Genomic DNA, 24,345 nt, shown 5'->3' on the forward strand with positions numbered 1-24,345 from the left:
TGTTCCACACACAGTGATTTGGTGGTTTTGTGGATAAGTGTGTGAGAATGGGTTTGTGACCTGTAATGCACACAACTGAGAGACTGACTGTAAATAGACGTCTTAAAATTCCCCTAAACATTAAAATGAATTCTATGTGGTTTGACGAACCCACAGCCCACTACGGCGTCCTGCGCTGTCCCTCTCCTGAGAAGCCTCTGGTGGAAATCCTGCGGTCGAACTGATTGTCATCTCAATTGTTTTCCACTGAGTCGTCTCTGTTGTTCACCTCTATATATAGAGAGCTGCCTCACACCGTTTCCTCCCTCTGCTGAAGGTCAGCAAACAGACAAAACAATTGGACATGCTGCAATTGAGTAAATCTCATCACCCCAAATCCATTTTTTCTCCCCTCGGGCAGTTAAAACAAGACCAATTAGGTGCTTCATTCATTTTTCCTTCCTGTTCATTGATTGGACAGATTTTAGAGTCAACACATGTGAGCAGAAGAAAATGTGTCATGTTTATTTTTCTAAAAAAGGAAATGTCATGTAAATATTTCTGTTACTTACACACACACACACACACACACACACACACACACACACACACACACACACACACACACACACACACACACACACACACACACAAATACACACAAATACTGGGCCTTGGCTTAGGCATTCGGGTCATGAAACAAGCTGTTCCATTTCCATTTCGTCTGACTTGATGCTTGTAAACGTAGCATGTTTATATGCTGAAGAAGAAGAAAGACTTTTATAGGCTGTAAAGACAGACTCTAAGTAACTGAACAGTTGCCCTTTGGTTGGGGTGTTTAGCAGACAGTAAGCTGGCCCTAAACACAGATTCTTGATGGAGGTTTTGCTTTGTTTTATAACTTCAAATATTTCATAGATTTGCAAGTGCCTCACATGTGACGAGGTGTAATGGTTTCCAATAGACTTGAACAGCTTTCTATGGGCGGTATCAGGAACGTCTGCTTTATCTGTGTTTCCTCTGCTTTTCCAAATAAAGTCAGCTTCTTCTGTCAGTGGCCTCTTTCTTCATTAGAAACGCAGGTCGTTTGTCTTCACATTGATGAGTCCACCCAGCAGTAAAAGGATGTTGGGAGACGGTAACGTGACCCCCAGCCTGAGTGCACTGACTGCAGGTGTGTGGAGGGAGAACAGTGCCTGGTGATATGCTACGTCCGGCACACTGTGCAGCCTGCGGTTATCAGCATGTTGAGAGATTTGGTGCCTGCGATCACCTGGGGTTGTCTCACATCCTCGTCAAAACAAGTGGCCGTCCCCGCTGTATGTAGCCTCCCACGCTGACTCAATCTCCTTATCAGTGAGGTCATTAGCCCTGTAACTGTTATCTAAGTGTCTGACGGCTATTGCGCGGCCGCTGTTTGTTCTCACAGCTTACAGTGCCGAGCTTGAGCTCATGGAGAATTCCTAAATGGATCAGACCTGAGCTTCCTTGCCTGGTTAACTGTTGGATAGATCCTATAATTGGTTTTCAGGTTAACTGAATTAATTTAGTGATTTTGTGCCTAAATAAATTATGAATGGATACCACAAGTCTGGTTTGTTCTGCAAGTCATTTAAAGGATTATTAGCTCATAATAATCTCTGCTTGCTTTGATAATTTGTAATATGAACCTGGTTAGTCTCTGTAATAATGGCTTGGGAAACACCCAGCCCTGCTCCCTGCCTCATTACCATCCTCACCGCTCTACCCTTTGTGATGGTCATACGCGTACCTTCCCTCAGCTCTGTACAGGCAGCACGTCCTAACTCGCCCAGCTGTTGCCAGATGAATATTTTCAGCATGCTTTTGGTTACAAGTCCCAGCACCGACACCTTTCTTCTGGAGGTTATAATTAGTAGCCGGGCTAGTATTTTCGCAGTGAACGGGACTGGTTGTGGCCTAGAAAGTGTCTGTTGTGCATGGCTGCAACAGTGGGAAGTGTATATATAGCGTAGCACTTCAGTCCTCTCCATTTATTTTGGGAGCAGAAAGCCGTAATTTCGTGGTTTTCTCCATATTTCAGTGTTTGTTAACATTACAGCCTTCCCAATATTCACTTGAAAACGGAGGGGCCACCATCTGGACTACAAGACTGTCTCACAGTGTTAGGGTACTAGCAATAACTTACTTTGTAAACTGTATTTTTGGATTTTGCTTTGGTGTGAACTAGATGCACAAACAGGAGGCCCACTGGTTATGCAACGATCCTTGAGATTTTATCAGTTTGTGTTGCTTTCTCAGATGGTCCAATGAGGTGCACAGACAAGACGGGGCACACTAACTAAAGCGTTCTTGAATTAGGGGCTATTTTGGCTCTCACTGAGGGATCAACTATCGTCTCATTTTCTTTGTCTGCTGGACTCCAAGTGAAACAAAACCTTTCTGGTTTTGACGACGTATCTCGAGATTAGATAAAGAAATGATGACTGAGAATGACTTGATGCATGCTCAGTCATCCAGGTGAGGCCCCCCCCCCCCCCGGGTCAATTCTGTTCATCTGGACGTTTCAGTGGGAGAAACGTTTCATCATCATCATCTAGGTGACTTCTTCAGTCTCAGCTGACTGCAGGTTTCCCCAACCTTTAAACAGTACTTTTGCATAATGACAGAAACTAGCACCACTGGGGGACGATGCAGATGTACTGCAGAGTCCTTTGTTGAACGAGCTTGAAACATGTTAAAGTCTTTTCAGCTGTTGCTGTGTTGCTACATTTCTTGGGCTCATGTTGGTTTGAGCATTGTAACAATCTAAAATGAAAGCGATCATTATGTAGCTTCAGATTTGACAGAATCTTGTAAATTGTTGCAAATATCTTTTGTAGTGATGAATCCACTGTGGTAGCAGAGGGAGGAGGACAGAATGACCCATATAAATATATGGACTATCTCAGTCATTGTGGTTTTGGCAGTGATTTCATGAGTTGTCCTTTCTACAAAACCATGAAAAAAAGAGAATGGTTGTAGAAAAGTTTGGTCTAGTGGAGCAATAGTTCATTTCTGTTTGCTTCCATTGAGAGCTGATTCATTTAGCTTTGGTGCTAAATTTCAGCGAGGTTTGGTAAAATGTGGTTAGCTTGGAAGATTGATTCATGCACAGTCTGATGGTTTCTCCAAATACTGATTCAGAGGATGCCTAGAGATGTCCAAGAGGATGTTGGGGCAGGTTTTCCGCCATGACAACAGATTTCATTTTTGCCTGCTTTTTTTCTATGGTATTGTCACTATTTTTCTTCTCGTGGCTGCAGCTTCAGGTTCTTCCTGTCAGCGTGAGCTTGAACATGCCTACCTGGGCAGGGTTGCAGCGCATGAAAGGGATCTTGGGTTACCTGCATCATGATACATACATAGCATTAAGATGTGTTCAGGCTCTTTGGTGCTAAGGAGAAAAGACCTTACGTCGTCTGTAGATCAAATGGCTCTTGGGTTGATGGCAGTGGAAGCATTCCCCGCATTCCCTCCTTTTACTCTTCCCCTGTATCTTCTTACTAAGCATGCTTTTTTAAATGGTTGACTTCTCTTTACCTGTGACTTGAAAGTCTCTCTCACTCTGCAGCAGAGCCATCTAAATACTCTCATCATTGTCAGCCACTTGGCTGTTGATTTAGAGCTCTTAGGAAATGCACAAACAAGTGGGTGCCTTAATCCATTTGGGTGGATCCATTTATAGTATGGGTGGTCCCATCGGGAATCAAAGCCTTAAATGGTGCAGTGTCAGTGCTGGGTTGTTTTACCAGTGACTGTAGCACTGAACCCCCCCCCTTCTTTTCCACAAGCTGCCGACGTCTGAAAGGGGGGGAAAAGTCAGCGAGAGGATGAGCCCAGAAAAGGCAATAGGAAATGTGTGCTGTAATATCTGTCAGTGTGTTGTGACATGTTGGTGCTGGAACACCACTGGCAATAAATTCTTGCTTTTGTTTAAGTGTCTGATGACTTTAATTTAACTGATGTTGAAATTTATGAACTGCTGCTGGAACTTGATGCCATATCCCAGTCTAGCCCAGTCTAGTTACATTGTTGCGTGCACGCTGTGCCAACTGGAATTTTTATGCACACAATATTGGAAAAACTCGCCTGTGTTGCAGAACACTCCCACAGCACATGCCCGGCATCTGTGGGAGCTCTGGCCTGTAAAGGCGCTAAGAGGCTGCCATAAAGTCATTTGTTCCTTGGACTGAGAAACGAGTCTTGTGCTGGCAGTAAAAGCAGAAGATTCATACAGCTGTCACGGTTTCTCTGGTAACGTCATCCACCTCTTTCCAACACAGAGATGTGTTCGGAGCAAACATCACATATTATGTATTTGTAAGTCTGTTACAGCTGATTGTCCTGGCAAAAGGAGACAGACATGCCAGGCATTGACCTTTTTAAATATAAAACTGGGTGTACCTTTCAACCACCTGATTTAACCAAAGTCTTGCTATCCTTCTCTCTCCCCATCTTCATTAAAACTTTAATAACAGTTATTTACTCTTTTATTCACGGCTAACAAGGCCCCACCTCTAAACAAATGTTTAAATTTTAGTCGTCTTCACTTGATAAAAGCACATGAAAGTTTTATTTCATTGCAGGTGTAACAGATTAATATAACATAACAAAAGTTAAGTATCATTCTCCAGTATCTTATAGGCATCACGCTTTTGTCTTTTTCAGTTTTCTTTGTAACTGCTTTGCTCCTTTGATTATACCGAAGCTGCTAGCTTGTAGCTAGCTCTGAGCTTTAGACACTTTCCCTTTGTTAGCTTCTTCAAAATGTCCGTGTTCAGATCAGTGAGGTTGATTGAGGTGTCTGATTAGTTTTGTGGTCCCAGCACTGTTTATTCTTTGGCAAACTTTGTGTTTTCGCTCACAGTGAGGGGTTTTTATGCTAATTAGATATTAGCATGTTGCTGTGAGTGTGCATGTTCCTCATGAATGGAACGGACCAGCCTGCAATCAGACATGGGAATTTGACCGACAAGATTCCAGTCTGGGATTAGAATGCTGGAAATCATCCAGTTCCTGTCCCTTGCAGGTCAATCGGTGCATCTCTACCAGTCGTACTGGTGGCCTTGATTTCCACTGCATCTTAAGCATCAATTTAGTTATTATATGTTGTAAGATGATCAAGACTGTATGTGTGACTTGAATTGCACACCACTGTGCTTGAAAACCTGTTGTGTTATCAATGTGCACTATCAACACCATGCAGAGGAACAATGCAGCACCTGGTGCTTCCACCACCAGCAGAGCGGCAGACAGTAAGGAGAGCCGGCCAAGCTGGGTAACACAGCCTGGCAGGCTCCTTTCATATTGGCTCTTTATCTGCAGATGGTATCGGAACGCTGTGTTGACACAGAATTGTGTAAATCGACTTGTTTGCGGTGTGGGTTGAACAGGTCGATGTGCTGGTTTGGAGACCTCTTTGAAGTCCTGTGAAAACTTCCTGTATAGCCAGCAGAAAGTGATGTAGCCCAGCCCCTCCAAGGCCGCTTTTCTCACATCGCCTGGCCTGGGTGTATGCTCACTGCACCAGTCTCTGAGCTGTAACACACACTAGATCTGATCTATTGTTTTGTCAAGCCCTGCCCTCTGCTTTTCTTTGGTGTTTGAGGTTTTTTAATATTTTGGGAACATCCTGTTTGTGTGTTTAATGCTGTGGGGCACAGATTGTTTAGTTTAAGGCCTTTGACCATTCCCGCCCTCTTATTAGTGTGACGGAGCAGGAAAAGCAGATGGAAAAGACCAGGAGAGCTTATATGTTGGTAGAGATGAAGGCATGGGAAGGAAAAGAAACTGGTCAGGATGGCAGGGAAGGGAAAACGACATGGAGTGGAATTTGAGGTTGGCTGTGGGAGTGGGGAGGGTTGTGCAGACAGACACCACTGGCAATGCTGGTGTCGCTGGTGTGCACACTAGTATTAAATACAATTTAATGCTTAAAGGCTTGTTAATGTGTTATGGAAGCGACCCCTAGTTTTCCTTTTTAGGTTTCTGGTTCTTGTGATTGACTTAGTGGCGTAGGCCCACATCCATGGCAGCTAACATGCATCATATGTTGCAAAATCTGTTTTCTTGGCTTCTTTCAGTGCCTCATGACATCACCTGTGAGTACTTTGCATGGACACACAAACCTTTTGTCGGGGCAGGTTGTGCCTGGCAGCACATCTGTTGGGGGAGCCTCTGGTTGTGACATAAAGGGGCCTGGTTCTGTTTCCATCTGTAATTTGTGTAATTTACTGGATGTTTTTAAGCTACTTGCAGTTAAATTGCTAAGAGTTGGTTTTTGAAGTGCCTCTGGCACCGAGTCACTTTTCCTTTTAAGGACTAGGTTATTAGAATCACACAGCTTTCATTTTTCCTTTGATGACCTTGCTGTACTATTTATATAGCCCTCACTTAATAGTATTTATTCAGCCTTCATTTAACTGGGAAGTACTTTTGTAATCAGGCAGCTGTTATTTGTAGGGGACCAAAGCCTTGTATTTATTTATATAAAATAGGGCATGATGGGTGTGGAACGGTTTATAATGGCCCTATTTTTAGAAAAATAGAGGATGAATATCTCATTCTTCATGTTGTTACCTGGAAACTTTTAAACAGAGAAGCCGATTACACCTTGTTTGGGAATGACGGCTTTATGACCTCATTCCAAGGACAGAAGGTAGCAGAAGCAGGAAGATGATACAGGAGAGCGGGTGGGATTCTGCTGACATCATGGATCTAAGAGGTCATATTCATGTCAGTAATTTAGAAAAAACAGTGACCATGTTTAACTGCAAGCTGGTATATTAGATGACCTGTATGAAAAATAGCCAGCTCCGTGTTTAGTGATCCTTATCCCTGCAGGCAGTGATCCCAGTCATGTTAGAGGCAGAGCTGGGTAACACTTAGCATTTCTCTTCCTCCAAACGCAGCTGGTCGCGTTGATGCTAGATTTTGGTTTCATACACAGCACTTTGTCCTAAGTCTTTGCTAAATCTTTCGGATGTTCACAAATCGCATCATTAACAAGCTCCTCCCGCCTACTTTTGGGCTGAACCACCTTTCTCATGATCATCCTCAGCCCATGACACAAGATCCCGCACAGACCTCCAGACCGAGGACTACTGATGGTCATTTTAGTTCTTCCATGTCCAAATGATCACACCTTGGAAGAGAGGAAAGTGCATTGGGCCACGAGGTGCTTTATACAAACAGCCAGCTCAGTGACTGACGGATTGACTGCCTGTGGCGAACAAATCACAATCTGTGAGCCGGACATGGACTACCATTACAAATTAGAGACTGTTAATTGAGCAAACTTGGAGATTCATCAAGGGATTAAATAATTATTCCCCTAACTGTATATCTTTTCTGAAATGTTAACAAATAAGGATAAAAATAAACCATAATGGTGCAGCAGTGTTCAAACGTCTGAATCACAATTTCAGGCCTGTTCATATTAGTTTACCCTTGTTTCTTTCCACAGTCTATGAAGACTCCTGGCTTGTTTATGAGATATGGTTAGTTTGTCTCTCCAACAAGCTCACTTTGGTCTCGGGCTGTTCGATATAACGGTATATATCGGATGATGATATGAAAACGTCTATCGTTTCATATCACGCTATCGTTTGTTTCGTGGTGTTGCAAAATAAACTGTTTACGGCAATATTTTTTATCGTTTTGGTCACTGTAGAATTTCTTAAAGTTCTCTCTTTCTCTTATATTTAATATAACCACACTAGCGACAAGCAACTGTTTTTATGCGTTGTCGTTAGCAACAACGACAGTAAAACCATCGCGTGGCTCCGCCGTCCGCTTGTTTATTTTCCACATAAACCTTTCACAATAAAGCTGAAGATCCTGTTGAGATTTTTCAAAATAAACTGAATCACGTGAAAGAGTATGCAGAGTGTTTACGGACAAGAAGCTAAAAATAGCCGTCAGGTGCTAAAAAAATAAAGCTTAGAACAGGCTTTTCCCCGCAGCACACCGTGTAATAAATACTCACAAAGAAAATTGCGGCCGTTTCAACTTATATAACACTCGACTCCAGTTACACGACACCCAGCTGAAAACACTTCACGCAAGTCGAGCTGCCCGAAGTCCACAGAATTTACAGAAAATGTAAAATGTTTGTGATTTATATCGTTGTCAGGACGATAAATGTCTCGTATCGGCATATGAGATTTTGGTCATATCGCACAGCCCTACTTTGGTCAGATGGAAGGAAAAGCCATCTGCTCTTCTTTGTCCATGCCGTTCTCCTTCTTCACGTCAGATAATGAAAGGCCTCTCTTCCCCTCTCTTCATTTGTCTCCCCTGTCTCTCTTGCAAGCTGCATTTTTGTGTCATTACATCACTTATTATGGCTTCCAGATGTCCCTCCAATCCCACTCCGGGGTTGGGGATGGGATTGGAGCACGTCGCGGGTGCAAGGTTTGGACACTTACTGTAACTGGCTCAGCCGCTGCCTGTGGCTGGGATGCCTTTTCTGGCTCTCTCCCCACACACTGTTTTTTTTGTTTTTTGTTTTTTTCCCCAGAGCTGCCAGCCTCACTTACTCTTACAAGCTGAACTTAATGTTGTCTTAATGTTTCCATTCTGTTCTGTCTTTATTCATGTTTTTATCCTACAGTTACCTTCCATACTCTTTAGAATTCATCCTTCCTGTCAATTGGCTTTCCATACTTGAATATCAAATTCTTCGCCTTGAATAATTAGGCTCCGTCATATTCTTATGAATTCATAGTGTCACACTTACCGAGCACTGGAGGCTCACTTGTGGTTCTCAGTTTCCAAAAGTAGAATGGAAGACCGAGTTCCCAGCTATCAGCCCTCTCTCCTGTGGAACCAGCTCCCAGTTTGGGAGACAGACGTCCTCCGTGCTTTTAAAAACATTCCTTTTGATAAAGTTTATAGTTGGAGCCGGATCAGGTAATCCTGAACCATCACTTAGTTGTCCTGGTGTAAGCTGCTGTGAGACTTTCTGTGATGCACTCCTCTTTTCACTCTCCGTGTTTATAAAGCACTGCAGCCTGTCGTTACATTTTCCTTCTGCCTGCATGTCGTCTTTTCTTTCCCTTCACTTATCTGAGTTTGATCTTATCCAACTTTATTGGCATAAAATATATTTTGTGACTGTTGCCAGTGTAATCTTTACATGCCTTTACAATGGAAGTCTTAAAAAGGCGAGACTCAGAGTTTGTGTAGATTTGAAGCTGCCTGCGTAATGTATGAGCGACATACGTCTAAATCTTTGTCCCCATGTATGCAGCTCTGAGTCGCAGTCTGGAGGAAAATATGACTTTAGTGGAAATATTTGCATCATTTTATTCATAGGTTGGCTTATTTTCTATCAGAACCATCCAGGTTCTCTTGAACACAGCCTGGAGGTATTGTGTGGAGGTCTGTGCTGTCGTCTGTCTTCTCAGTCCATCATTTTTTGGGGGACAGCTGCTAAGTGAACACAATCGACTTTTTTAAACAGTGATTTTCACACAAACCAGCACTGACTTATCTTGTGGTTTTGGAACAAGATGGGCCCGATAAGCACTCAGCATTTTGGGCTAAACCAGTCTGGCTGTGTGGATTAGGTGGCGTCACTCGTGTTTTTCCAGTTTCGCTGCATCCTAAGACTTTCTACTAAATCGTGTGTGTGTATTTTATATGTATATTTATCTTTCATTGTACTTTGTTTGTCTGCGCCTCAGTGTCTTCATGCAGGACAATTTTATGACACTGACATGTCTTTTTTTTTTTTTTTAATATCTTGGCTCAGCTACACATTGCAAAACGGCTCCAGTCATGCTAAGGCTTGGAGGCTTGGATGGTTACCTTCGCAGTGTTGCAATGGATTCCTACCACACCTTGTCATAGCAACGGTTGCTATGTTTTAATGTCTCTACTTTGCTAGTGAGTTGGGTTGTATGATCATACTTTATGGTATGTGTTTGTTTGTTTGTTTGTTTGTTTGTTTGTTTTTTTTGTTGTTTTTTTTAAGCATGTGGCATGTCTTTTATTGATCTGCATGAATCTATAGAAAAACTGATCCCCGTGTAAATGAGTGAGTGCAATCAGAGTGAGAGAGAGACCGACCCCCCCCATGACAGAAGTTTTTGGCAACGAGGGGCAGCCAGTCAGAAGACTGGGGAGGGTCTCTAAAATGGCCCTTATTTGTCTCTTATTTCCAAAACACTCAAACTTATGACGGATGTGTAAATTATAGACAAGTGTTACACAATCATATCTGGCCCTTTCACCAATAAACCATCTGCTTTTCAAGTGGCGCCCAATGATTTTTAATCTTCTGTTTAATTCCTGTTCAGAAAAGCGATGTGTGAAATATGTTTGGCTGTAAAGTTTCTGCCAAGGCCAAAGCGAGACGGAGTCAGCAATTATGTGTCAGATGTAGATGCAAGGAATTTGCCCTCGCTCTGTGTGTGTCTGCGTGCACATATTTGTGTCCGAGTTTGCAGCTTTGCTTTGTTGTGGACGGTGCCTGTGGGCTCCTGGCTCACAGATGAAAGCCATATCTCATGTGGCTGCTTCAGTGGAGCTCCTGAGTCAGCGTGCAGCTACTAATCAGTGTTTTCTCCTTCTCAGCTGGCGTGACTCTTCCCCTTACTCTACGGCCTGCCACCATGTTAGCTTTTACTTGTAGAGTGCAGCCAGAATTTACTTTTAGCCTTTTGCTGTATTATATGTAATAGAGTCCATACAGTCCACAGCCTCCCACTCTACCTCCTCAGGTCAACTTGGAGAAGGTAGATGTGGTGAGGAAGCAAGGCGGGTGACAAATGGTGTGGTCATCCTACTAGGTAGTACAGTCAGTATGGCAGAGTAACGTAAGCTACATGTGGTGTCTGACATCAGGTCTCATTAGACCCCCTGTGTTCATAGGCAGGGGGCCCATTTGTGTCCACTATGTTGAACCAGCAGTCTGCCTCTTGAGATAGCTGCGTCTATTGAAACTGCTGTGAAGAATTTCAGTACACATCACTGTTGGTTTCAGAGATTATGTGACTGGTTTGATTTTTGTGCCATGAACAACTTTACTAGAGAGCTGGATTGGCCCAAAATCTGATTTAATTTTTGGAGTTGATCAGGAAATGTATTTGGATACAGGAAGTTTGAAAGGCTGTGAGTTTATCATAGTGAGCTGGGACATTACTGTCAAATCCCCCTGATGTCCTCAGGAAAATATCACAAACTCATCTGGATTTGAGCTTTTATGGAGGCGAATTTCAGTTGTGTGGCGTCAGAGAGCTGCTGCTGAGCACGTGGACAGCTGATTCGACCGTCAACATTTATGTTAGAATCCAGTTAGAAACAATTTATGCATGTCAAACTCTGAATATGAAGTTCTTTTGTCTTTACAGTGTAAAAGCAGTTCTGGATCCTCCCACTGCGTTTTACCAGTAAAGAGAAAAACACCGTATCAAATGGATTTCATCGCTTTATAATTGTTTGCTGCTCAGGCATGGTTGTTTACCTTTGATACAGGAATTAAAATGAATCCGGTGGGATTTCATATAGGGATGCACCGATACCGATACTGGTATCGGGTATCGGGGCCGATACTGTAAAATGTGTGCGTACTCGTACTCGTAAAAGTTAACCGATACCATGAACCGATACTAATGTAGCCCGAATTTGGGAGTAGATACTCATAATTCCCATGGACTTGAACGCCACGGTAACATAATGTTTTCACATTTATGTGATGTAACTGTACCCTGAATTTAATTTGCCCTGTAATATGTCACAAGGTAAATACAGGTAATTAGAGCAATCAAACTGTTATGTTAATCATAAAGTATTATTTTATGGTATGTAACTCTGAAGGGAGTTAAAATATTGTTCAGAGTTCTAATTTTCTGGAGGCCCGTGAAGGTAGCATAAAACGGGACCTGTGTATCTGTTGCAATGGAGGAGGAGAAGAGAACGGCATGGAGAGATGCACGAGGTTAGCTGAACCAAAGTGAGAGACTCGGCTAGTTTTACTGAGGTTAACTAGCACAAAAGAGTGTGTAACTAGAAAGCTAACCGTGTGGGAGCTTCGCAACAGAGTGTGGGTGAAGTGACTTTTTGTTTCAACGGTCGCACCACCGTGGAAAACTGTGTTTCCAGCTACGATCGCCGAGGCTAAAGGCTAGCCCGGACTGCTTGGCTGCACCACGGAGGCAGCCGCTATGGACTGTCGGAGAGCTGGACAGTGACGGGCTAACGTGCTGTAGCAGAGACAGCATCGGGTCCGCAGGGAGTGGATTTAGTGTGGGACTGGTGAACGGCGACCTACCGAGCAACGGAACTGTAAGTCAGACTTTTGTGCTCTTACTGGGGAGAAGAGGATTTTTCTCCATCGTCCAGCGTGAGCAGCAAACAGGCCTGCAACAAGTGTGAATGTGAGTGTGTGTGGGGCCCATGTGTGAATATTGTATGTTTAGTGGATTTATATAACGTGTTTTGGAGTGTATATTAGTGAGTAACTTACCAAAAGGTGATAACATAAGTTGGGTTGTTTAATATAATTTGAAAGGGAATTATTTCATTTATACAGTGTATTTCATTTGGTTAAGGAATTGGAATATCATTTGAGTTTAAAAAAGGGATGTGTTGTACAGTATTTGTCTCTGCCCTTACGTTCAGTAAACGTTTCGTTTGTGTTAAAGAGTTGTCTGGGGTCGTTTCTTTACTACTGGTTAAGTTTAACTTGTGTGTGGTAGAAGTATCGGATTTTGTACTCGGTATCGGCAAGTACTCAGATCCAAGTATCGGTATCGGATCGGTTTGAAAAAATTGGTATCGTTGCATCCCTAATTTCATAGCAAGATGTTATCTTAACCGTGGCAAACGTGCCACATGGTTAGGTACAGGGTAAAATGGTGTTTGGCAGCTGAAACCACAGAATTTGCTGTACACAGCAAAATTACCATCAGCCCTGAGCCAAGTGATGGTGACTGTCAGAGTGTGGTGGCAATCCCAAAACACAATAAAACACATTCACTGATTGGTGTGTCACACAGTGACACTTGCACAGGGCACGATTTAAATTGTCACATAGCTGGACATCATATCTTAAATAAATCCTGTCGTATGAGCTGTGAACTCTACTTCACTCATTTCAATCACCGCTCATGTGAACTGCCTCAAACTTGGTTTGGATGAATGCTCTCACATACCAGTGTTTCTCCTACAGTGACTGCTGGCTGCTCTGCTGTGTGTGTGCATGCACATGGAGCTTTGACATTAGTTAGAAAATAATTAGAACATTGAGAGTAGTTTTGTATTTTCTAATTTTTCTATTGTTTCTTTATTCATTTCTATTTTGCATGAATTCACTTTAGGTCCAGTCAGTCTCCAGAGTGGAGATGCTCGTTTCAGTTTTTGTTTCACTGATTTAACCCTCTAACACGAGAACCTGCCAGAATGCTGATGGTCAAAATTAATAGTAAAATAATCTGATGGTCAAAAACTCGCTGTATGTTTTTATTTCATGTTTTTTCTGGTGACATGTGACTTCAGTCAGTTGGTCATGTGGTTTGCCGGAGCATCTCCTGAGGAAGTGGGATGCCACCGCCTGCCTGTTGTGAACACACAAACACATTGAGTGGGGTTTGCTATGTACAGGCTCTTTCTGCAGAGCACTGAGTCGTCAGAGTGCGGCACCTTTAGACGACGTGGGTACAGTGTAGCTGCACACATGTGGGATACGCAGACGTAGCTGTTGCCTGGATATGTTGTTTCTAGCCGTGTATTGAGTTCTTGGCTTTTTATTTGTGTTGGCGCTGGCTCTGTCAGGAGGTTAGATAACACATGAAAAAGTGAAGCAAGGGCGCACAAGAGCGCTCTGTGAGAAAGAACTATTCGGCTGTGTCGCAGCCTTGTTTGTCATCGTTTCTGCAGACTTGTCGCATTTCCCTGGCTGCTTTCTGAAAGCTGGCTCCTGACTCCAAATATATCATGGTTGGTCAACCACTAGACATGGCTTCAGTGCTTCTGGTCGACTTATGCTGCAGGAAAATTAATGATATGATTAAACATGTATTTCCCAGCCTCACACAGTGTCACCGCCGGGTTGCTTGTGTGTTTTAGGTTTGTGGAAATGTGTGCCAAGACTACTCAGGCCCTCGCTTTCTCTCTGCCCTGCGGTCACAGCAGGCCAGCTGTCGGCGGAGTTGGGAGGGAGTGTGAGGAAAACTGAGAGCGAGAGATTGTTGAGCTATGAGTGACCTGTTTGTTTTATATCGGCAGGCATTTCCCCGTCTCTCAGTGGGAGAAGGTCCTTTTTTTCTCCTCAACACTGGAGGTTCTGTAAAGTTACAGTTAAAGTTACTCTCGGTCTGTCTGACACAAGCCCGCTCTACATTAGATGGAGATTTAGTCTTTTGTTAACCGAGAGTGTGACTGTATGTAAACATCAAACATGTGCTCGTGTTTGAACGCCTACTTGGATGTATGCTAGCCACGCTAAATGTGGCTAATAAAACTGCTCAAGCACTGTTGAAAAACAGGCACAAATAATTCTGATTATATATCTATCAACTTTTTCAGAAAGCCATCACTGAAACTAATATCCTGACCTTGGTGAACTTTGAGCTTATCCAGGTTATCCTTGGCATGCTGAGATCATGTAAACCAGGAAGTGGTTGAATAGCCTTCCACAAATGAGGGAAACGCTGACTTTGTGGGCCTTAGATGGAATCTGTCTAGCTTTGTGAGAGGACGTCAGCAGCCCTTACAGACCCCTTGCAGCTCCTCCCAAACCAGGAACCGTAACTGCAAACCTAACAATAGCCAGCGTTATCGGTCAGCCTATCTGGATCCGCTGTCATCTGCTAGAAAGACCAGGTGGTCACCAACACTTTATTAAAGTTAATTTAGAGGAACATGGGGCCTTATACATGGGAATGTAATGGCTGTTTCTTGCGGGTTATGACATTACGAACACAAGCGTGGGTCATTTGAGGCTCAGACAGAAGTATGTAGACGTTCCCGCTTTGAGCACCAAAGGTTGTTAGTGACGTCATTTAGAAACGGAAAACCAGACTGACGTTTTCTTTACTGCACAATGACCATGAAAAAGTGGCCTTGGCTATAAAATGCTTTGACAGTCTTCATCATCCACATTGTTAGATTATGTTATACTGTGTTATAAATGGCTAGCTGTTTATTTGCTGCTTTGAATGCCACATTGGGAGTGCCATTTACTTTCATTACTTTTAGGAGGAGCTCGACATCTGTACAGAGCAAAATTGAAAAGCTTGCAGCAGAATGTTATCCAGAGAAATTCTTCTTCTTCTTTTTTTTTTTTAAGTTTCTGACTTGACCTCTGTCTTCTTTCTCTCTTCAGCCAAACCCTTCACATCCAAAGTGAAGCAGATGCGCCTGCACAAGGAAGACTTTGAGATCCTTAAAGTGATTGGACGAGGAGCCTTTGGAGAGGTAACACCTTATTTTTATTTCACACTCAAACCATTGCAGCAGTCCACAAACCTGCAGATGGATTCTCTCCCTTTACCTGTAATGGGCTCTGCTCTAATTGGTCACATGATCATTGTGACACAGTGCGTCTTCCCTGAAGCAGAGACGACGTGATTAACAGACAGTATTTCTTAACAAATGGCCGTTCTCTCTTAATACCCGTGTTATGCGAGCTGAGAGTGTTGTGGCGTTTCAACCTTGAATTCTTTCTGCTGCATTCCAACAGCAGCGCGTCGCATTGGTCTGCCACATGAGCATGACTCTACTTGCAGCACGAGCTGAGCTTTTTGAAGCTTTGCTCACGCTGAACCTGTGAACAGAAAATGAAGTGGAGTTCAGAGGAGCCGTCCACTGAGGGTTTATTTATTAAAACATTTTTTCTTTGTTATTTTTTCCTCCTTCTTTTATGTGTGCCCGCAGGGAAGTTGGAATGCATTTGTCACTGGGTTTCAGGTAATGATGTCAAAGCTGGGGAATGTTGAAGGGACAGATGACTGTGTTGCATAACGTAAGCTCGTATATGGAATCTGACAGTTGACAATGCTGCTCAGACCTTTTCTTTTTCTACGAGAAGCCTCGATATGATCGTCGTAAGCCCTGCTTCAAGCTTGCAGACAATTCATATCTGGCATTGTTATCCAAAATCTGTTGAAACAAGCTGGGGAATTCCTTTGAAGACGCTCTGATACACGGAACGAGACGGAGAGAGAAATGTCAGTCGGTCTGGAAGCGGGCACACCTGGCAGCATATAGCAGTACCAACATCACATGCAGGCGTGCTTACTTGAGCTGCTGGTAGGAGTGCTGCTGTGTGAATATGGGAGTCACGTGACGCTGTGTGTCTCTGTGTTTCGGGCTTGTGTTCAGTGATGTTGCCTGACCCCTGAATGGAGCTACCTCGTGGTAACTTTCCAGCGGCCTTTTCACTAAACCACATCTGTTTTTACGGGTGTTGCGTGTCAGAAAAATTAAATTAGCTTGGGAGACATCGTGATTGTCCCGTGGCTCTACTATTTAATCAGCTCATAAAAATATACCTTATTTTATCAAACTGTGACCAGGCGCTTTATTTTTGTCAACTAGAGAAGGAAACAAGCCTTTCATTTGAAGCTGGCTTCTATTTCCAATGCCCCCGGGTCAAGAATAACTGTAATTGTGACCTGATAAAGGGAGCTGCAAAACAGTTTGAAATGCACCACATTACTCGTTAACTCTTTCCCCCTTTGGACGTCTGATAGTGACTCTTGTTTCTCTTTTCTGAGCTGAGCAGTTTCAGGCTTCAAGAACAAAATGACTGGGTGTGCACCAGAGGTTAGTGAGGGTGATCAGATCACATCATTAGTGATATATACTGACTGGTGAAATGGTCTGTTGTGGTGAAGAGTGTAAAAGCAATGCTGCTGATCAGCCGGTCAGTCTGTTCCTATGATCACGAGCTCTGCGTAGTGACCAGATGAACCAGGCTGCACATACGAGTGGCAGAAATGAATGTCCTTCAGAGGAAGTAGGGTGAGTGGGAAAATGGTGAAAACTGTCCATACGGTTGTTGCATGTTTTTAGGAGCCATTTTTAGACTCGTAATTATTCACAAATAAAAATCTATTTAAAATGCTGCTACGTGCCGCCTTCTAAAACAAGCACAGTGTCAGCTTGGTTTGGTTATGCAGCTACCCTCTGTCCCTTGCAGGTTGAATGTGTGAAGCATTATTGTTTGCATTTTCTCGGAAAATAGGGGTGACCCAAAACTTAACTGTCATTATGCGTTAATAATATATGAATGATTAGTTCAACAGACTAGTATTTCCAGTTGGGGCCCCAACGTTCAAACACCTCGTTGGCTAACCGTTAACATCCCTGATGCCAATAAACACATTTCACCTAAGTGTAAAGGCCTCAGCACGGCGTCGTGTTTTACACATTTGCCTCATAAATACAAGCTCACCTGGTCAGTTCTGGTGGACACGTCCCCTCCTGCCTGTTAACCCTGTGGAGCTGCCTCTGTGGTGACTCCTGTGAATGAGGAAGCTGCAGAAAGAAGACACACCTGTTAGTAGTGCTGAAAAATGTACTTTTTTTGGTCCATTGCTAATATCAAAGATGGATTACACTGGACTGGATCTACTTTTTTATGTATGTAACTACGCTGGAAGCAGCTGTAAAAATGGTGGCTCATAGTTACGACTACGTTCCAGATCACATATAACTGTTTAGGATTTTTGAGCCATCTTTATTTTATTTTATTTTTTAAGCACAGAGTGGTGATGGTGATAGCAGACACAGGAAGCAGAGTACAGTTACCAGAGAGGCGGTCAGGAGAACACACAGGATGTTTTGATTTCATCCTCCCATTGTCAGCAGCAGGCAGAGGGGTGGCGCAGATGCGTGACGCCGTGGAGTTTGCCTGATGAATGGACCAGTTTGTACTGGCCTGCTGCCTGTGAGGATGCTCCCATTAGGGACTGGGATGAGTCTTCGTCAGCACAAAGGGCCAAGAGCTGCTCTGTCTGGTGTAGTTAGTGCCTGAGATGAGGTTGGAAGACCTCGTTTGCTGTAAACACCATGTTTTCCTTGGACTCGCTGGCTGCCAGTCAGTGCTATACATTTCTGAACTGCTTGTCACACTGAGTCACCAGTCAGCAGCCCGCATGCTTGTAAATACAGCGTCGGTTGTTATTTCGCCAAAGTTTCACTTGTAATTACTCGGTCTGTGGAGTAATGAAGTTACCTGCTCTGGTCCGGTCCTTACTGATAAACTAATTGTGAAGACGGCGCTAACGGGGGGAGTGAAGTCATAAACGCAGGGCAGGGAGGACACGATGAAGAAAGAAATTGAGAGAACAGAAAGGAGAGATGGAGAAGAGGACAAAAACAGCTCGACGTTGCCAGAAAAATGCACTCCCCCCGTCCTCCTGTCCTCCTCCTGCAGTCCCCTCCTCTCCTCTGGTGAGGGATCACTCGGGGAAATCCAAACACTGCAGGAATGTTATCGTTGTATTGCATTAGTAGCATTCCCCTGGTTAATTTAATAGACTGCAGACCCCTCTGTTGCATAGACTGACTTTGTTTGTTTCACTGTTTTTCTGCATCTTTGTCTCTGTCTGTATTTTTTCTGCTTTTATAATTTTCTTAAGATTTTTTTTTTTTACATTTAGGTTTATTTCAGTGTGGAATTAGTTTTTAGTCTTGAATTTGGTCAATGAGGCCAAAGCAAATGTTCTTCTTTCCTTTTGTGGGCCAGTAAAGCAGGAGAGAAATTAGCAGGGACATAAATTTGCATGAACATGCGTTTTGGCTGTCACCTCGCAGTACTTTGCACAGCTGCCTGCACAGCTCCTTTTTTTGGCAAAATGTAAAGGCCGGGGCAAGTTTGTCAGAGCAGTGTTTAGCAATTATCACTCAGGGAAAAGTTGGCCATTGTTAATGCTGTTAAGACGGTCCAAGGTCTGTGAGAAGCTGCAAAGCTGAGCGGTCCGCTTCAGTAAAGGGGGAACATGAAAAGTCCAGCTGACGCTGTGCTGGGGTTTTCCCCATCTTTGACACAGTACTTTGGGAAATATTGATACTTGATAGCATTACGAGTATTATACAGAAGAGAACATAAAACCTTAGTTTTATTTACTTTACATACAGAGCCTGGTTATTAACCAGGCTCTGTATGGTGCTAGCTCTGATAATCAGTATCACATCACTGCCTGTTTACAAATCACAGGGACTCAAACAGCTGATGAGACAATTTTTTACATTTTTGATCATATTAAACATTCGAGTGTCCAGCTGTGCAAGTCTGTGGTCCACACGTGTGTGTTCTCGCTCAGCCTAAAGCTGCGTGGTAGTGTCTGCGGTCACTTCCTGCCCCCTCCCCCCACGCTGCTGGTTCTTCCGCCGTACCCTCAATGCTTTATTTTCCCTTCCTGGTCCCGTCTCATTCCCCTCCACCTTTTTGTTTTCCCACTCACCGCTTCCTGGTCCATATTGGATCTATTCTTTTTTTATCCAGTGTTGCATGATTATTCCTTCCCGTGCTTCTCTTCTCTCTTTTCCTTTTCCCTACGTGCGACTGTTTGACTTGATTCTCGAGCTCTTCCTCTTTTTTCTTTGAACTCAGTCTCCATACTCATGGACTCTGATCTAGATCATTTAATGTAATTAGACTACATTTTTCCTTAACGTCTGAACTGTTTATTCACATCTGTTTGATTGCTGTTTTGTGTGTCTGTGTTAGTATGATCACTGAAAAATGATTCTTGTGCATCCACATCCTGCTCTTTTTCCTGTTGCTTCGAGGCTCAGATAATAAATGGATGGATCTTTGTAAATGGCTTTCGTTCGTCATCAGCCTCGCCGTCACACCAAGTATTAAATTCACTCTCATAACAGCTTTCTTTTTTCTTTTTGCAGGTTGCAGTGGTAAAAGTGAAAAACACTGACAAAGTTTTTGCAATGAAGATTCTCAACAAGTGGGAGATGCTGAAGCGAGCAGAGGTGAGTATCTTTTGTTACTCCAGGGGAAAGTTTATATATACACACAATATTAATAAATATTGATCACTCATTTAAAAACACAAAGTGCCTGTCTATGCACAGAACAGGCCTTCACTTGCGAGTTCTTGCAGAGCTTGTTGTTGCATGTTTTTCTCATCGACCTCTCCCGACAGTCTCACATTCTTGTCCGTCCCCTGAGTCTTCAGTCTCCATGCCTCAAACGTCACAAACCAAAACGTGTGTGTGTGTGTGTGTGTGTGTGTGTGTGTGTGTGTGTGTGTGTGTGTGTGTGCGCGCGTGCGTGTGCAAATGCCTGGGTGTAGGAGAGGACGTAAAGCAACACGCAGACATGCACGCTGAGCATGCTGTGGTCTGGCCTGATTTGTCTTTTATTTTAGGTCTTCTTTTTTGAAGGCGGCGGTTCAGACGGCCTGAACGGTTTCAGTTTCTTTTTTAGTCAGACTGCTGAGATTGAAAGATCACTGAGAGGTCGGGGTGTGTTTAAAACATGAAAATGTTCTTTTTTTTATGTTTGTGTAGATGTGTGGAGCTTTTTATAAAAACCCAAAACAGTTTGATTTGATCAGATTTCACATGTGGCTCTGGGTATATTGTAGGTGGGCAAGATGGATTAGGCTTAAGAAATCAGGTTATTCCCGAATAACTAAACCTCCAAATGTCGTCAGATGGATTTATGTCCAGACAACCTGTCTGATTGCCTAATGGAGCCTCCTCCACCTGCATTATACAGTAGTGACGTCTACTTTTTGTAAACCTACATTCCAGTGTTCAGTGAGCTAAGTGGAGGCGAGCAGTCTTATCATATTTTTCTTAAATTTGAAATTCTGGCTTTATTCAGCTACTCGCGTCCAACTCTGTCAGCGTTTCCTGAAGCAAACGAAATGGGGCTGATTTATAAACGACAGTAAACTTGGCTGATTTCATGTGTTTAGCAGCAGCTCGGGGAGATTTTACGCGAGCCCTGTTGTCCAAAGGCGAGTTGCTAACATGCTCCCAGCTTTAAGCACACGCTTGCATAGGAGACCTTTGACCTCACATAGTTTCCAGTACGTGTGACATTTATGGGGTGTTGTATCTCTCGCCAGACGGCATGTTTCCGGGAGGAGCGGGATGTGTTGGTGAATGGGGACTGCCAGTGGATCACCACCCTGCACTACGCCTTCCAGGATGACAATAATCTGGTACGTCTGTATACGTCTGTGTTAGATCAGATAACTTCCCCTAATAATAGCTGCTCTCCCTTTTTGTTCTTCAAGCCTACGTTTCATTTTTTAGACAACAGTGCTACCGCCACATGGTGGCTGGTGCATTCACCTTTTACCAGTAAGCCCAACATAACTTAGCCTTGTAGCAACAGAAGTCAACGCGGTCAAAAAACACTGACCTAAAAGCCTGAAGGAATGATTTTGGAGCTAGCTGATTGGTCAGACTGCTTCACACTCCCATTGGCTGCTCCAGGCAGTCGTTCTCAAATTAACCTGACTTCTCTCCACGACCCTGAGTTTAAATGCCACAACTGGTTGTCATTCCATTTCCCACATTCTCAAAACAAATGTTTTAGCCTGAACACTGCCCAAGTCTTAAAAATATACACGACTGCCCCTCTGACCATTTATTTTTAAATGAACCTGTAAAAGTTGCATCATTTAGGTGTTTTCCCTCTTTTTGAAAGAAGAGATGTACGATTGTAGATTCATTTCTTGCAGCTTTGTTCTTGTTGTTTCAAAAAAGGCTGCTCTGTATTAGTTTGGCTCTAAGCAGTGCTGTACAGTTTCTGCTGTCTGTCGTTGTGCTTCTGTCTGACACTTTGGCGTCTCTGTAGTACCTGGTGATGGACTACTATGTCGGCGGTGACCTGCTGACTCTGCTCAGCAAGTTTGAGGACCGGCTGCCGGAGGAGATGGCCAAGTTCTACCTGGCTGAGATGGTGCTGGCCATCGACTCGGTTCATCAGCTACACTACGTCCACAGGTGAGAGGCGGGGAAAGGTGTTTGGGCACATCAGGAAATATTGTAATTATATTTGGGCAGGACTGAGCAAGAAGTCCTGATGATGGACGCATCATTCGTGCTGTGTGAGGATTTACTTTTGCTCAATGAAAATGAATAAAAGCAAATTATTTAATTCTTGATGTTTGATGTCAGGTCAGTGCTTTAGAAAATAACTGTAAGCTAATTTGCTTGATTTAAAGCTGGAAGAAAGCTGGCCTGACAGGGGCAGCGATGGTGAAGGTAGATGAGCTAAAGTTTGACAGACACCAAGGCCCAGTGTAGGATGAATATTACAGTTTAAGAATAAATATAAGGAGCTGAAAATGGCACAATAGCTCCACGTTAAGTAATCGCTCATTGCTAGAAGTGAAAACACTCACAGTGGCTTAATGAAATACTGTGGGAAGCTGTGATTCCAGTTACTTTAAAGAAGCTCGCAGCTTGCACAATATCTAAACTTCACAATGAAAATGCTGCAAACGAGGCTATTAATATATCACACAAGCAGCAGAGAAAAGAACAAACAACTGATTGCATGTGCAAAAGTTTTAATTGGATTGGGAGAGCAGTGCGATTACATGTTTACATCCACATGTCAAATACTTTCAGCTATAAGGTATCTGGCACTATAAAGCGTTCATCTGGTGATGCTCCTTTGTTTGCAGAGTTTTTTTTCCCCAAGTCTTAAAAATATACACGACTGCCCCTCTGACCATTTATTTTTAAATGAACCTTTAAAAGTTTAGGTGTTTTTCCTCTTTTTGAAACAAGAGATGGACGATTGTACATTAATTTGTTGCAAGTATCTGGCAACAAAGCGGGGCCACTCTTTAAAATAAAATAAAATCTGTAATCTGTGCTCAGCACCAAATGACAGAGGCTCATTTTAAAAAAGAGCGGCACTTTGAGCTGTTAAAAAGCACGCTGTTTGCCTCAAGAGTTGCTCAAAATACAAAGGTCGAAGGACCCTTTCACTCTATTAGCAGCTGTAGCTAGCACCTAGAGCAGGGGTGGGCAACTCCAGGCCTCGAGGGCCGGTGTTAGGTCTCACCCTGAATCACATGATGAGTTCATTACCAGGCCTCTGGAGAACTTCAAGACATGTTGAGGAGGTCGTTTAGCCATTTAAAAAAGCTGACACGTCTAAAACCTGCAGGACACCGGCCCTCGAGGCCTGGAGTTGCCCACCCCTGACTTAGAGCAATGTTACAACGTTTGGCTGGGAGTTGCGGTGCAGTGTAGCTTACATGGGACATACCTGGCCCGACCTCTTCTCCAGCGCCAGGCTGTGCAGTGTCTTTAGCTGTCGTATCATTTTAGTCCAATCCTGCTACAAGTTGGAGACACTTTCCTCTCACTCATTTCAAAGACTGAAAAATAAACCACCTAAAAGCACATTGTTTAGAGGGCACAGCACGAGAAAGCGTTCTTCTCTCTGAAGTAGGTGCCAAAAGAGCTTTTCAGCCAATAGGAGGATGCCCTTGGGAGCAGGATATACAGTTCTTCCAGACAGGAAGCAGTCACATTGGCATGTTAACATAATTACAGTGTCGCTTTCGCCAGGGGCTCGTCACAGCAGTTTAGTTTAGGGAGCAAGGGAATGATGGATAGACGGAGGGAAAGATGAGAGATGGATGTAGAAGGGAGGGTCGCGGCGTTCGGTATTTTGGGTGTGCCTGTAGTTTCTCAGATCTCTAATACACCACAGCAAACACACACTCTGGGAGAGCCAGTGCACTTATGGAGACATGTATATAGACATTTTCTAAGGATGAAAGCCAGCGAGTCTGTTCACGGAGACAAGAGTGGCGAGCCACTAATTGCACGGTGCTATCTGGGGGGGGGGACGGGGACGGGGAGGAGGGGACAGCACTGTTTCTCTTCTAGTCCCCTTGTGGACTCGTTGGGACAATAATGATGGGGTATGGGAGGTGTGTGGGTGGGGGCGTGGTGTGTGTGCGTACCAACCCCCCCAGCTCCTCCTCCTGCTCTCCCTTCCAGAGTCTCCGGGGAGATTTTTGTATGGTTGCTTTGTAGAGGGTGGGGACAGCCAGACAGGTCCCCAGAGGAGGGTGTGTCCTGCTGAGCAGTCCCATCTGATGAGCTCTGTATGTTTGGGTGCACACACATCAGGGTGTGTTTATCCTGCTGACCATTTGCATGTACCAGTTTGGTTTGTTTCCCTTTCCTATATGCAAGTTTAGGGCCGTGTATTAACGTGTCATTTAAAGGATTACATGTCTGTTTTTAAAGTCCACCCTCTATTCATGACTCAGTTTCAGTTGCACTAAACGCATAATGAAGCCACTGTTAGGAAATATAAGCGGGCAGACTGTCGCTCTGTGCAGCGCTCATTTCCTCACTTTTTCTCTGTGACGCCAATTTCTG

At 43.7% G+C, this 24,345-nt stretch overlaps 1 protein-coding gene across 6 annotated transcripts in view; it reads left to right on the forward strand.

The window, feature by feature from the left end:
• The window catches only part of cdc42bpab (CDC42 binding protein kinase alpha (DMPK-like) b), a 65,830-nt gene that overhangs the window by 12,854 nt on the left and 28,631 nt on the right, over positions 1-24,345 (forward strand). For all 6 annotated transcript variants that reach the window (XR_002058847.2, XR_002058846.2, XM_005449867.4 and 3 more), the window contains 4 exons: positions 15,332-15,423; positions 19,861-19,944; positions 21,051-21,146; positions 21,788-21,936. Coding sequence is in view for 4 of the 6 variants with exons in the window: in XM_005449867.4 (XP_005449924.1) it covers positions 15,332-15,423; positions 19,861-19,944; positions 21,051-21,146; positions 21,788-21,936 (421 nt within the window). In the remaining 2 variants the exon portion in view is untranslated. The remainder of the gene's footprint in view (positions 1-15,331; positions 15,424-19,860; positions 19,945-21,050; positions 21,147-21,787; positions 21,937-24,345) is intronic.

The sequence above is a fragment of the Oreochromis niloticus genome, linkage group LG15 (assembly GCF_001858045.2).
Source record: "Oreochromis niloticus isolate F11D_XX linkage group LG15, O_niloticus_UMD_NMBU, whole genome shotgun sequence".
Taxonomy (NCBI): Eukaryota; Metazoa; Chordata; class Actinopteri; order Cichliformes; family Cichlidae; genus Oreochromis; species Oreochromis niloticus.